Source organism: Pongo pygmaeus, chromosome 2 (genome assembly GCF_028885625.2).
Source record: "Pongo pygmaeus isolate AG05252 chromosome 2, NHGRI_mPonPyg2-v2.0_pri, whole genome shotgun sequence".
Taxonomy (NCBI): Eukaryota; Metazoa; Chordata; class Mammalia; order Primates; family Hominidae; genus Pongo; species Pongo pygmaeus.
Genome location: NC_085930.1, coordinates 161,287,379 through 161,303,175, shown reverse-complemented (window position 1 = coordinate 161,303,175; position 15,797 = coordinate 161,287,379). Strand labels below are relative to the sequence as shown.

Here is a 15,797-nt window from a genome sequence, read left to right as displayed (position 1 = left end):
GTTCAGGTTTTAGAATGTATTCGGAAAAAAACAGCACACATGCTACAGTTAGCATAGCAGAAAAACATGGGTCTTCACATTCCCATGACCCCCACAATACTGCATATAAGCTAGTGACATAAATTACTAACAGATATATTCTGATCATTGCAAATTTCAACATGCATTTAAATTTAAATGTAGAATTACTATATCACAATTAACATCAAAGCACCTTTTTCAACCTAACACTAATTCTTATAATAATCTTTCACATTTTGATGAATAAATAAGAAGAGATTATTAAAGTCATTTCTTACACACATACTCCTGAAATCCAAACAGTTAAATAGAAATGTGTGTTTCGAAGCAAGAGTCACCCACATATACTGCTCAGCAAACATTAAATATCTATGACCGCCCAGTTTTTCAACTTTAGCTCTTTAAGCCCTCGGAGTTTCAGCCTCCCCTGATTAATTCTTCTTTAATGAGACTTCCAAGTCTATGATATTGATTTACTACTGTCAGAATTTTCCTAGCATTTGTAGCTATGAAATAATTTCAACTTAAATTATAGAAGAATAAGAAAGGTGCCTTTTCAAGAAAAAGAACTATACACATTCTTTTCAAGGAGGGAGGAAAGGGAGAACTATTCTCAAAATTAAAGACTATACATACCAATTTTAAATATCATTATTACCTCTAAAGGTGGCTAAAAATGTATACTGACTATACTGGTGAGTTAGATGATCATTGTAACACAGACCATTTTAACACCTGCCAGTCTTGGGATTTATTTTGAAGAAAAATTTAGAGGAAAAAAAAATGCTATAATGTAAATGTCCACATGATTTAGCCAGAAAATGAGTACCTACACAAAGTACAAATTGTTCCAGCATTTGACTGATACTTAATTTTGCTAGAAAATGGTAAGGCAACTGAAATTGTTGCCTGTGTTCATTTGATCCGGTGCAATAATCACTTTAGTACTAAAACTGAGCACTTGGAATTACAAACTTAATGAGTGAAGACTGAAAACATGCTTACCACTGGTTGTAATGGGGCACCAGGCATCATGGCATTGGCTAGTTGCATTTGCTGGGCCAACATGGCCATGTTCTTCTGCTGAATCAAGTTATTGCGTCCATTTATCTCCAACTGTGTTTTTAAATGTGGGGGTGGATGAAGATATTTGCAGTTTTCTCTGGAGCAACGGCCCTAGAAAAACAAAAGCAGCAAACATCATCTTAGAAAAGAATAAAATCAGCAAATTATGAAAAAAAAATATAATGCAAACCACCCACTTGAATGTATCATTGGTTTTTCACACAATGCATTGTCCATATCATTTGATCATACATTTAGAACAAGTAATGAATTCACCAGAATGTACTGTCAATATGAGAGGTCAAGATATTTGAAAAAGTTTAAAAGCTTAAAGAGTTTCAATTATTTTAATAATATTAGCATTAACATTTCCAGATTCAAGTTTAAAAATCTACAAACTGCTAGGGTAATACTAAAACACAAAATATCAAACAAAGAATATCAGGCTTCTGTCATAATATCTTCCTGGTTAAATTTAATGATTTAAGAATCCAAGTTTTATATTTTATTTTTACTTGTACTGAAATCTTAGGAAATGAACTTAGAGGACTCAAGGCACATTGTATCTTCTGTAAAACACCTTTAAAAGTATCTAATAACAAATAAAATTAAAATTACTACTAGGCTTTACCAGTCCATGCATTAGGAATTTACAATTGAAAAGAAGAAAACTCCCATGTGTCCCCATTGTATATAGAAATTAATAAGTATAATGAAATATTGGAAAAATGTGGCCTTTAACTTTTCAAAGATAAATCTAGTCTTCTCCATTTCACAAAATCTATGAAACAATAAGAAATGGATATATTTACCCTCCAAAAAATTTAAAAAATGGAGAAACTATGTTGCTATAAGCCAGGAATGGCAGTGCACTACCTCTGTACTCTGTCCTAAGCACTTCATTCTAGTACCTTCCTTGAATATATACCATCCAGACCACCCTACCAACGAACATAGCCTGGACTGAAATAATGGAGATAAATCATATATGTTTAGTAATCTTAGCACTTTGGGAGGCTGACTACCTCCCAAAGCAAGAGATCCCCTGAGCCCACGAGTTTGAGACCAGCCTGGGCAACACAGTGAGAGCTCACCTCAAAAAAAAGAAGTTACTATAAAATCATAAGTATAAATATGCCTTCCTTTTGGATAATTCTTTTTAATAAAAATATTCATTGAAGCCTATAATATGCAATATGGTGTGAGGCACTCTACCCATATTATTTCAATATATTTTCAAATCATATCAATAGTAGCAGATCTCATCAACCACCTTGACAATTTCTTTCACCAATAAATCTAATTAAAACTGTTCACAAGCAGTAGAATAAAAGAAAGATTAATTGAAGCCATCATTCACATTCTAAAAAAACCAATTTAGTATAATTTAACTTTATGCTATAAATTGACTCTGATGCTTATACTTATGATAAAATCTGTCATAATTCTAATTTAAATGATCGGTTTTGGCTCCTTTTGTATGAGGTTTTTAGGAGTCTCTACACTAGGCTAGAATCATAGGATACAGCTTGTTATTTTTACAAGCTTCATGTAATACTTGAAATCAGTAGGTAGCAGAGGACAGTGGACAGCAAAGACCTTACAGGTCTCATGAGCTGGGACAGAGGCCTAGCTCTCCTACTCATCAACTGCATGAACTGCATAAGAAGCTAACTTTTGTAAGCCTCAGGCTCTCTATCTAGTACCGAATTATTAGAAAATGTGTATCACTGCCACCACAATTTAAATTGTGTATCAAACAAAAGAAAAACAAAACACTGGTATGAAGATGATTTTTTAAATATCTTTTAGTTATGGCTATTGGTATGCTCACGAAGTAACATATATATTAAACTTATTCCATATAAAATCACCATGCTTGATGTAGGCTGGGATCATGAGCGCGTTATGAGCTTAAAAGCATCTTGATACAAAACAACCAAAAACAACCTTAGACTCGCAAGATAAACCACAGAGTAGGACTGGCAAAAATAAATAAACTCCTGGATAGCATATGGCCTAATTTCAGGGATATTTAGTTGAAGTCTCCTAGAAAAAGCCTGCTTTTTCAATACAAAGAATCATTTGGCTGCAACAGAAATTCTTGCTCTCAGTATCTCCGCATCATATTTCTTACTAAAACTGGATTTCTTTAAATGCAGGTAAGCGGGGTTATGGTCACCATCAGAATTCACTTCCCATCAATTCACTCATGTCAGTTTCTATAGTTCTGTAAATAGTAGATAGATAGCCCTGGGCCATGAACCAGACCTTCCAACACTAACTCTGGTCTTCCTAAGCACTTCATTCCAGTACCTTCCTTGAATACACACCACCCAGACCGTCCTGCCAATGAACATAGCCTGGACTGAAATAACAGAGAGAAATCACATGTGTTTGGTATACATTCTGCATCAGTGCATCTCAAAACTTTTACAAGAAGCTCAGACTTTTGATTTTCATTCTGAATATATGACATCTCCTCAGGAAAAATGCTGTTCTCCTACATTTTTTATCTATGGTACCTTTCTATGCCCAGCTTGATTTGATTGTTGAGCCCTTCATTTTCAAAAAGCTGTGTTCCTAAGAATCAACTGATATTTGGTGAAAATGTATATTGACTACCAAGACTCTCCCACAGAGAGCTGTGACCACAGGTTTGAGGGCCCAGAAATTAACATTTTAACAAGCATTCCATATAGCAGATATATAGCATTCCATATAGCAGATTCTGATATAGCAGAAAACACTACAAAATACAATTGTGCAAAGCCAGATAAATTTTCATTTGACATGTGTGGAAAAAATAAGAGAATAATGTCTGCAAATGATATTAGATACACTTCGCTTCTTAGGAAGTTTAAAACATGTTTAGTACTGACTCTGCTGCTGAATGATTATAGTTTGACAAATAAAAAGGTCAAAAATAAGTTAGAATAAACATCCTCCATTAGAATTGCCTAAAACCACGAGGAACATACCTTCCTTTGAGAGTTAAGGTAAATACTACGTTGGTATGTTGCCAGCTTCATCCATCTCTGAGCCCTTAGTAGCATCACACCTCAATAAACATTCACAGAATGAATGAATGTTCATTTCTTACTAAATGCCTCAAGATGAATTCTATTCTAACTCTATTCTAGAGACAATGGAGATAATAGAAAAAAACTAAATATGATACCAAATCTTGGTTCTGAGTTGTACTGACCTAATGATGCTTTCACTAAGAGGTCAGTCATTTAAATACATGATAAAGCTAGCCACATAAAAGAAGAAAAGGAAACAGAAGGAGGTTTGTAAGTTTCACCAGGTACAAAAGGAGATTTGTATAGACATTCAATGTTTCTGGCATCCCAAAATCTATACAATGACATTTTAAAAGTCTAAAAACAGAAATTCATCAGTATCTAAAGTTCACATATACAGACTTTTATATTGGAGCTACTACTCTAAATCATTTAGAGATTTCACTTCAAGATACATTAAATTGGGCTGCTAGGTTAATGCGAAATATAAATATAAAAGATCTCTGTCTTCAGTTTTTTTTTTGTTTTGTTTTGTTTCTGAGATGGAGTCTTGCTCTGTCACTCAGGCTGGAGTGCAGTGGCGCGATCTGGGCTCACTGCAAGCTCCGCCTCCTGGGTTCATACCATTCTCCTTTCTCAGCCTCCTGAGTAGCTGGGACTACAGGCGCCAGCCACCATGCCCGGCTAATTTTTGTATTTTTAGTACAGACGGGGTTTCACCGTGTTAGCCAGGATGGTCTCAATCTCCTGACCTCATGATCCACCCATCTCGGCCTCCTAAAGTGCTGGGATTACAGGCGTGAGCCACCGTGCCCAGCTGTCTTCAGTTTTGATAGGTACAGGTAGCTCCAACTATTGAGATAACTGTATAATTTTATCAAATATAGCTTTGTTCAAATTGTAGCTATATTACTTATTTGCTGTGTGACCTTGTGGAAGTTAGTGAAATTCTCTGAGTGGTCACATCTTTTCTATATAATAGTAACAATAACATCTCATTGGTGATGTATGAAGATCAGTAAGACTACAGGCCATCTTCACAAATGGCATCTGACATAATAGGCAGCCAATAAATATTAGTTACTTTCCTCTCTTTTCTGAAGTTCTCAAGCTAATAACAAGCAGCAGTTGCTCAATTTAGCAGCATATCTGTTAAAAGCTCTAAAAATAATACAAGTAGCAAAACCCAGTGACAATGCATATCAGTCATCAATAATGTAATAAAAGCTTGGCTCTTAATCATTGTGTATTTGCCACATCCACCAAGAAAAAGTGTCTAAAAAAAACCACATTTTTTACAATGTTACGTTTCTGTGCCTTGCTTTTGTTGATTACACTGAAATCTTACTTTTGGAGAGCTGTCCTGCTGACTAGCAGGCCACTCTATAGAGCCTCCATAGTATTAGGTTGGGGAAAAGTAATTGAAGTTTTTGTCATCAATGGCAAAACTTTTGCCCCAGCCTAATAGATCCCTTAGGCTCCATTCAAGGAGGCTTTTAAAACAGAATTAATCCAACAAAGATTCCAAAGACATCATTGCAATACATGCAGTATATATTTTAAGTGAAAGAAGGAAAGTTAACAAAATATTGGTCTACACCAAGTTCATTTCTTGTAATATTTTTTCTATACTTTTCAATTAAAAATAATCTGTCCAAAAAAGGCAAAATTTGTCCCTTGTAGTCTTAAAAACCTGTATGAGACCAATAACAGTCATTCAATAAATTCATCGAGTAATTTCTGAAGTTGTAAGTTGTTCAATTGTGAATTTAAGAATCATCTCATTAGTCTTTCAAAGTGCTATAAATTTTTTGTGGCTATAATAAGGGAAAATATACATTTAGATTAAGTGTTTAATCCTCCAAATAAATGTATGATTCATTTATAAACATTACAGTATACTTTACATATACAGTAATACAGTATACTTTTACATTACATATGTACAAATATAGTATATATATATAAACTGCATATGTGATATATAGAGTAAGATATAAATTATAAAATATGATGGAAGCTAGGTAATTAATAGCCAATCAAAATAAGAATAAAACTAAGTGAAACTAGAGATGGTAAGTTAGAAATATGAGAAAGCTATTTCCTAGCTATGTGTAATGCAATTACGAACTAGCTAATTGAAAACAAAACGATTAGAAGTTGGTTGGACTTAATAAAGCAAAAATATCAAAATCCGAAATGAAAACTAATTTTCCATTTTTAATTATATTTCTTCTACTTAAAAGGAATATTGTGATTTGTGGAGTCAGAGTCTAAAGACACATGTTATTAAGCAGCCAAATGGTAACTATGTGGCAGGATTACAATTACCAAGTTCTATTTAAGCAGACTCTGGAAATAAAGGAGCAATGGGAAAAGTACAGGACTACTAGCTTATATTCATAAGTCTTTTCGAATTTTCATTATGGTTTTCTGGTAAGACTATTCAAGCTATAATCATTTATTTAAATTGTTAAAACCAAGATTTCTTTTTGGGATAGCTGATATATGCAAATGTTTTTGAAGCACTTTCTGAGTATTCATTGCTCAGATATTGCCCAGAAACTCTGGCTAACAAGTTTGGTAGTTAGCTATTGAAAATTCTTACCATTTTTTTTTTCAGCTAAGATGATACAAATATCTCAAAAAATTTTTGCCAAAAATAGTAAGATTGGCAGTCAAGCCATATTATTTCACACTTGCAAAAAATGTTTTTTATGGCTCTGCCATGCTTTTTAGTTATCAATTCTAATGCCTGGGTGAATAAACACACACACACACACACACACACACATATAAAATATTTAAAAATTATGAGTATCTAGTGTTAGAAAATTTATGGCAGCCTATAAGGTGAATGATTTTAAGAGAAAATTATACTTCACATATATACAAATATAAATATGCATGCACACATATATACTTCAGGGTTTTGTTTTCACCTTGGTAGATATGAGTTTGATTCACTCTAAGAATCACAGTTTACTAGCTTTTGCAAGTACTGAAAATAACTGCATCTAACACAAAGTATACTGTTGCTCTTAAATGTGTATTTCCTGATAACTCACTTGTTTCCATAAAGGACTTGGGTTAGCTTACAAAAGCACATACATCCTGAAAAGATGTTCACAATTTCTCAACCTCAGCACTACTGACATCTTGGGCTAGATATATTTTTGTTGTGGGAGTTGTCCTGTGCATTGTACTATGTTTAGCAGCATCCTTAACTTACAACCACTGAATGTCTATATTACCCCTACCCTCAGTTCTGATAAACCAAAATGTCTCCAGATATTGATAAATGTCTTGGTGGGGAGGAGGGAGGACAGCATCATCCTTTGTTGAGAGCCAACCGCCACTTTACACCTAATGGAATTTAGTGCGGGGTTGTATTCATCTGCCTGGGATATCATAACAAAATATCAGTTATACCAGTATCCGGTATACCAGATTTTATCATAACCAGTTATAACAATATTTATCATAACAAAATACCAAACATAACAGTGTATAATTATGCATAAATACACACTTATATATTCACCCCAATTATGCACCTATTTCTAACAGCAGCATATGTATTACAAACAGATTTTGCTTGTGTTACAAATTCAAAACTTAGGATATATGACATAATTTATATTTCATGTTTTATTTTAATAAACTCTTAAGAACTTTTATGGCACTATAAAATAAAACCTAAAATTTTTAGAGTAGTTATAACAGATACATTACATTCATTTTTTTCTTTGAAAAGTCTCTAGGGAGATTTCACTGTTTTGATGCTGTTATTTGTTTTACAAGTAATATACTATACCAGAGTAAATATACATAGTATATATCCTGTTAATAAGTAAATACTATGTATCTACTATGTTTAAATCATATGTTAAACTATGGAAGAAATGTTTTCATATTAACACTATTGTTTTTTGTTTTATTTTAAGTTCTGGGGTGCGTGTGCAGGATGTGAAGGTTTCTTACATACGAAAACATGTGCCACAGTGAGCGGTTTGCTGCACCTATCAATCCATCACCTAGGTATTAACCCCAGCATACATTAACTATTTTTCCTACTGCTATCCCAATCCCCCTCAATCTCTTGCCTCGCCCTCCCCAACAAGCTCCAGTGTATGTTGTTCCCCTCCTTGTGTCCTGGTGTTCTCATTGTTCAGCTCCCACTTATAAGTGGGAACATGTGGTATTTGTTTTTCTGTTCCTACATTAGTTTGCTGAGGAAAATGCCTTCCAGCTCCATCCACGTCCCCGCAAAGGATGTAACTGTGTTTCTTTTTATGGCTGCATAGTATTCCATGGTGTAGGGATATCACATTTTCTCTATCCAGTCTATCATTGATGGGCATTTGGGTTAATTCCATGTCTTTGCTATTGTAGTAACACTAATTTTTCTATTAATTTTTAAATTCTCAAATATTCATGACTCTTTAACCTAAATAAGTAAATAGGATTTTTTATTACATAATTGTCTGTGTTTAGTATCATAGCACCCTTGTACTTATTTCATAGTTTTACCATCTTTAAAGGCAAGAAACTATTCTTTAAACCAAACACAACTTCTACTGTTTTGATTTCTTCATTGGTCTTTCAGGTAACACCAGCGACAAATGCCTAGCATCCCCACAGAAGGTGAAAAAATGAGGCAATTCTCTTATTTTGCTAGGCAAGCAATCTCTAGTCTTCTAAATCAAAGTAGATATAGCAATCCTAATCAATATTTAAAGCTTAACTTTCTAGATGTAAATTGCTATTTATTCGCCCAATCAGCGTAACAGCAAACGCATGGAGCTCAATCCAACCACAAGAGCTGCGAGATTTTTTTCGTACCAGTGAAACAAACTAAAAAAAAAATGAACATATTTCCACTGAAATAATCCCAATTTCTTTCAATTACTTTACCACAGATATAAAACATGTTTTCAAATGAAACACAATATAAAACAAATTTAGATTTTTCCCCTTTCCTGGTCCTGTGAAAAGTTCACACACACACACACACACACACACACACACACACCCCACACACACAGTGGCTTAACAATTATTGAGATTGCCAATAAAAGACAGAAAAATACACACATACACATACACACACAGCCTATTGAGTTCAAATTTGTAACTTTACCATGGCCTGAAAGAATATAATGTAATAGATTCTTTTTAATAGGCATTAAACATTTTTTCATCAGTGCATAATCTAATCTCAAATGGGATTTTAGGTTAGACTTTTCTAGCTACTTAAACAGCCCTCTCGAGTATTCAATAGCTGTTCTGGGCACTACTTTGTAGAACACGCCGAAGCTTAATGGTGAAGATTCTCAGATATTGAAACCAATAGCGACATTTACAATATCCCAAAATATCCTCACTATTGACGCAATATCAACACACCCCCACTCAAACACTGGGATACTATGACTTTTTTTCCCCAGAGAACCTAAGAGCTTTAATTGCACAATTCCCATTAATCATCTTGAAAATGGCATAACTGAAACTCTACACTTCTAGAGAATGTTATGTAATGCATGAGAGTCAAAGTAGCTGCCACTGAGAGGGTTGAGAAAGGGAAAAAGGCAACAAATCACACACACATTCTTGTGACAAAAAATACCACTTTTTTCTCTAGCAGCTTTTGCCTGTGAGAAATCAGATACACATACAACTGTTGCAGTAGCAGTTATTTCAGCACACAATTTTAGCTGATAGTCATCTGAAGAAATCTTAATCTCCTCAGAGTGGGCCTATAAGGCTCTTCTATTCAGAGTTGCTTGTGATGGGATGCTGTAAAAAGAAAGTCTCACTTTTTTTTCATACCTATGGCCTCCTCTATCCCAGAAAATCTTAGAAAAGTGTATCACCACTGCTGAGGTTAATGCTATGCAGGGCTTAACTGCACCTATTGTCTGCCACTATTCCATAGTCTTCATAGGCTCCAAAGAGAGATCTGACCACCATCCCTGAGCCAAACCAGACTCTCTATGACCTTGTGAAAGCCCAGTGACATTTGGTAGGTGCCAGCATCATTAAACAGTCCAACATTTGTTGGCTGCTTTTTTATAGCATCATGAAACTGGAAATGCCAGATCACTATGTTTCTATTATTTTTAAATTGCTTCATTATTTTTTCGGTACAGCAACAATCAGATTTCTAAACTGTTTGTAGCTGAAATACTTCTGAAGTTTTATGACATCCAAATCAGATACTTTTCAATCTTAGCTAATAATTAAAAGCCCTAACATTTACATAATAAATGTTAGTGCTCTATGTGTAGAGCATGCCTTTCGGTGGAGAAACACAAAATGTGTTATAAATATTCATCCAATTTATCACTGTACCATTACTAGGTGGATTTACAGTATGACTGTCTCTATTAAATTTCTAGAGCTTTCCTGGGGATAAAACGGAGGTAAACTTCTTAAGTCAAATGCATCCAATTTTTCTTCTAACAATCTCTTGAAAGACTTGTTTAAGCTGTTCTTTATAGACTGCTTAAACATAAGACTAGTTCCTAGTACATTTACAAAGCAAAAATGCTCCATCTTTAAATCTCTCCTTCCCTTCATGAAGTACTGACTAAAAACCAAAAGGTATATTTTTATTATAACACAGGAATAATAAAACTTACATAGTGCTTCCTATATTCCAGGTACTGTTTTCAAAACTTTACCAATGTTAATTCCCTTAATCCTCTCTCAATATTACTGGGAAGGGTTGTTTATAACATTTCAGTTTTTCTGAATACGTAAGTACAGACAAAACAAGTGACTGAACCCAGGCAGTTTAACTACAAACTAGGTGCTCCTAATCATTACTGTAGGGATATGTATTTGTACCAAGTGTATCCCACTTGATCATCTGTAAGTTGTTTTGCTTTTGTTTAATCATTGACTGCTAACACTAGAAACAGATGACTCTAGGTCAGAACCAAATGGAAGTCTTCAACCCTTTTGAGTTCTGCAAAGGAAAAGATATTTCATAATGTAAGCAACTGAATTTGGAGAAGACTAATCCACATAGCATTTCCAAAGTGTAATGGGAAAAATTTGGATGCTTTTGTAAATTTCAATTTACTTGTCTTTTTTTTTTTTTCCTCAGAGGAACCTGTCTTATGGTATCAACAATATTTTTAAGAAATGGAACACCAAAGAAGTTAAAATATTGCTTCATATTATCTACTTCAATAAGAACCTAGTGAAGCAAGAGGTTCTTGCATTATCTATATATTTCACTGACATGCCTCTTCAATTTGGATATAACACAAATAATGAAAAATTTATTATATATAGTTATATATTATGTTTAGATATAAAATAATTTAAAAACTATTATATAATGAAAAAGTTATATATCTTTGTGTGTGTATATATACATACATATATATGTACACATACATACAAACACATAAAATTAAAGATATAAAGTTAGACAGTAATATAGGATGGTATGTTTTAAGGGGCAAGTCGTTATTGAGAAATATAAAAGTAACTAAAGGAAATCAGAGAGGAAAAACATTTTGGTTAAGTCAGCTTGAGAATAATAACATCATTACTTAGTATTTATATGAGGCATTTGTTGTATTTGTACCTGCTAGATCCCACATATCCCTACAAATAAAGGATCTCTAAAGTGATAACACTTATTCAGTCATGATAAATTTCAAAGTATAATATTATGTAATATGTTTCCAACAACCTATGTCAATATTTCCACTGTAACTCTTCCATTGAAGTCTACTCAGCCTTCTAGATGGGACAGCATATATTATGCATATAATTAGTGCTTAAAAAATTTTCTAAACTATAACAGATGTCTAAAATTTTGGCTGCCATTTACATGCAGAAATTAGTATATATTACACTGCTCTGCATTGTCTTTGCCAAATACAAAGACCCTTTCTTTTTCCCAATTTTTCATTGGAACTCCTTTCTAAATCTGTGGGATTCCCTAACTGAAAAACAAATACTGTCAATTTCTGACCTCACAAATTCTGCCTCAAGTCCAGCCATTAAATGCTACTGCTTCACATAAACAATGACAGAGCACGAAGAAAAGGTGAGGCAATAAAGGTCCTCACCACTGCTGACCACAGTCTCCTTCAGACAGATCAACTCTGTACTTGAACAAAATGTGCTCAATGACACTGGCTCTGTCCCCATGGAGAAAACACTCCCCTCCCTGCCCCACCCCCCTGCCTATGACAATTTGCTAAAATTGTGCACTGCCATCAGCTCTCTCAGACTTGAGGCAGCAGCGAGGGGAAAGACAATTGGCTCATGAGCCCAGAACATGTTTCTATTGGATGGACTGCAGCAGCATAAGCAGTAAGGGTAAAGAAAATCTCTTGAGGCAAAAAAAGCAGTATCACAACACAGGTTATCTGAGCCTGTCTCCTCCTCTGCACTCCACCCCCATACCTAGAGAATTTCACTGGTTTTCTAGGGCACTTCCCCAAATAGCTAAAGTAATACTCAACAAACTACCTAAAAATTACCACTGAGAATAAAATAGAAAAGTCTCAGAATTTTTAGAATCATTTCATATACAGTATGTGTCTAGTATCCTTGAATAGTTTTTCAGAAAAAGATCCATATTAACAATAAACATACAAATAAAAATAGATGACAACTATAAACTATGGAACTTGTACCAAGTATCTACAGATGAGTCTATATAGCAAAAGGGTATTGAAGCCATCACGTTAAGCACAGATACTTGAAAGAGCTTAGTCATCACAAGGTGCTCTGTTCTAAATGGCAATCAGAAGCTGTAGCGCATATTCTTAAGTGCTTAGTTAAGATGAAAAGTATGGAAATGTTGGGCCTCACAGGAGTGTCAGCCATGGCAACACAGTTTTTTTAAACAAACCAGAATGTGAACGTGAGAGGGAAAAGCACAGAAGGTTGTCACATGATTTTTTTTTTTTTTTTCTTGCTATCATACCAACAACATTTAGGCTGAAAGCCTGGATCTGCTAAACACTCTGCCCGGGTGCATTAAGTGAGTAAACAAATATATCTGTGATTTCTACACTCTCTACCTGTGCTGAGAACAGGTGGCTTTTATTAGAAATAGTTGTTGTATCTTCCTTTGTACTTTGTACATGTTCCTCTCCTAATACTGGGCACTGTTTACACATCTTCCTTCCCTGGTGACAGCCTCCAGAAGGAGGCTCATGCCCACAGTCTATATCAGGCCAAGAAAACCCCATAAGTGTTTACCAAGTGAATGAGTCCTGACTATATTTCAGAATATAGGATATTCTGTCCAATAAAACAGTTCTCAAACATTCCTTTTGCATCTTTTTCAGGGTCCATAAACTGACATACTATAGCCCCATTTTTTTCTTCATTCAAATATATTTTTCTCTCCCCTAGTCTTCTACCATTTCCTCCTTTTCTCAGTTAACTGCTTACTACTGTTATCCAAGTACGAATTTGTGGCTCTGCTCCCACCTAAGTAAACAATATGGTCACCTGTTAGATGTATCTGTATCCTAAGCTTGTAAGCTTCTCATATACACAAGCCTTAGAGATAAGCACAGAGAAACAGTCCCAGGAGTTGACATGGAAAAAGCAAATACAGTCCCAGCTCAATGGTTAAAAATCACATGAACTGAAATCAGAAAGTTGCTTGTTCAAATCCCAACTTTGATATTTAAGAGCAGTGAGACTTTGGGTTAATTACTCAACCTCATTGAATTGTAACTTCCTCTTCTACGAAAATGAGGATAAGAATACCAGGCTAGGGATGACGTGAATATTAAATGGGGGAATAAATACAAGGGCCTCAATTATGGTCTGGTACTCAGAAAAGGAAAATGACCAGGCACTCTCACTCTCCTAGCACGTTCTTTACCTTGCAACCCCTGGTTCCCATCACCCAGGTCAATTTCTCCAGAGACGCTTGAAAGCATCCTTTTCTCCTGTTCCTTCAACATTCCTTTGTCAGAGTTTGCCAGCTCACCATCAAGTTAAAACCTCCTTTAATGAACTAACCCAACAAAGCCTCTAGTAAATCTTTTTTTTTTTTTTTTTTTGAGACAGAGTCTTGCTCTGTCACCCAGGCTGGAGTGCAGTGGCGCGATCTCGGCTCACTGCAAGCTCCGCCTGCCGTGTTCACGCCATTCTCCTGCCTCAGCCTCCCGAGTAGCTGGGACTACAGGCGCCCACCACAACGCACGGCTGATTTTTTTTGTATTTTTAGTAGAGACGGGGTTTCACCAGGATGTGTTAGCCAGGATGGTCTCGATCTCTTGACCTCGTGATCTGCCTGCCTCAGGCCTCCCAAAGTGCTGGGATTACAGGCGTGAGCCACCGTGTCCAGCCGCAAATCTCCTTTAATGAATTAACCCAAACGAAGCCTCTAGTGAATCTCTTTTAATTAACTAACCCAAACGAAGCCTCTTTCACTGGACTATAGTATAGTTTAGTGCAATGAAAGAACACATATCCAGGAACCAATGAGACCTGTGTTCATTGTAGCTCTCTCACCCGCTAGCTACACGACCTTATGCAGGTACTCAAAACTCCCTGCCCAAGCCGTACCTTCACTTGGGAAATTGTGTTCAAGAAACAGTAGCTCCTAAAGTAGCTGTGACAAAGCTTTCCTCAGGCCAAAGAATCAACTCATGTTCATTTCACTTACCATTAAGAAACTGGGCATCTGTTTTTAAAAGGAGTTGATATTAAAAGTAAATCATTTTAATAGGTTAAATTTGATTATGAGAAGTGACCCTTTTCAAATGTCACTTACTAAGGAAATTTTCTTTCACTTTCCCTCCCTTCTTCTTTTCTTGCCAAGTAGAATAAACTCACAGTAGTGAATTCAGCACCTCCCAAGCTATATTATAGGTAATTTCTACAAGTCTGTCTACCGTTCTTGATTAGGAATTATATACTTTGGCAACCTAAGCATTTAAAATAAATGTCTGTAGAATGAATAAGAGACAGAAGGGCATTTCTGGGTGTCCCAGCTATCACATCACTTGACAATACTGTAAAGCTTAGTCACTGGTCCTTGACCATCCATGACTGTATATTATAAATAAAAAATTCCTACATCCAGCCTCCACTCCCAGAAATTCTTATTTAGATAGTTTTGGCTGGCTCCCAGGCATAAGTGTATTTTAAAGGCTCCCCAGATGATTCTAATGACAGCTACTCCGAAGACCACAGGTTGGTTTACATATACTAACACACATTCTCATTTACCAATCAACCACAACCTTTTCCAGAGTTTTTTTAAACTCTGTTTTTGCCAGTGACTTCAAGATAACTGCTAATGTTATCTGACTGTCAGTTAACTGATACTTCTGTTTTTAAATTATCCATTTTCCAAATAGCTGGTTTCATATACACTGGGGAAAAGGGCACTCAAGTGCAATGGACGGCATAAAAAGCTACTGTTCCCTTGGGCATATAATCCTGGACAGGGTCTCAAGACCAGGAACACCTGCATAATCACAGGGTTATTTCTAAACAGCTTGTTTACAAGAAAGAAAATATTTCAAGGGAAAAGGGGGGATAACAGATCCACAACATCAATGTACCCGTGAAAGCCCTTATTCTTTTAAAAATATACTCAACATACACAGTACACTTAAGAAAGAGTGTATTATCAGTGTTATTTATAGCAAATTAGGTAAGTAATAATAGATTCTATATAAT

The 15,797-nt window shown here is 35.2% G+C and overlaps 1 protein-coding gene across 49 annotated transcripts in view; it reads right to left on the bottom strand.

Moving 5' to 3' along the window:
* The window catches only part of MBNL1 (muscleblind like splicing regulator 1), a 219,003-nt gene that overhangs the window by 49,160 nt on the left and 154,046 nt on the right, over positions 1-15,797 (bottom strand). For all 49 annotated transcript variants that reach the window (XM_054483043.2, XM_054483048.2, XM_063662358.1 and 46 more), the window contains one exon: positions 1,027-1,197. In XM_054483043.2, the coding sequence (XP_054339018.1) occupies positions 1,027-1,197 (171 nt within the window). The remainder of the gene's footprint in view (positions 1-1,026; positions 1,198-15,797) is intronic.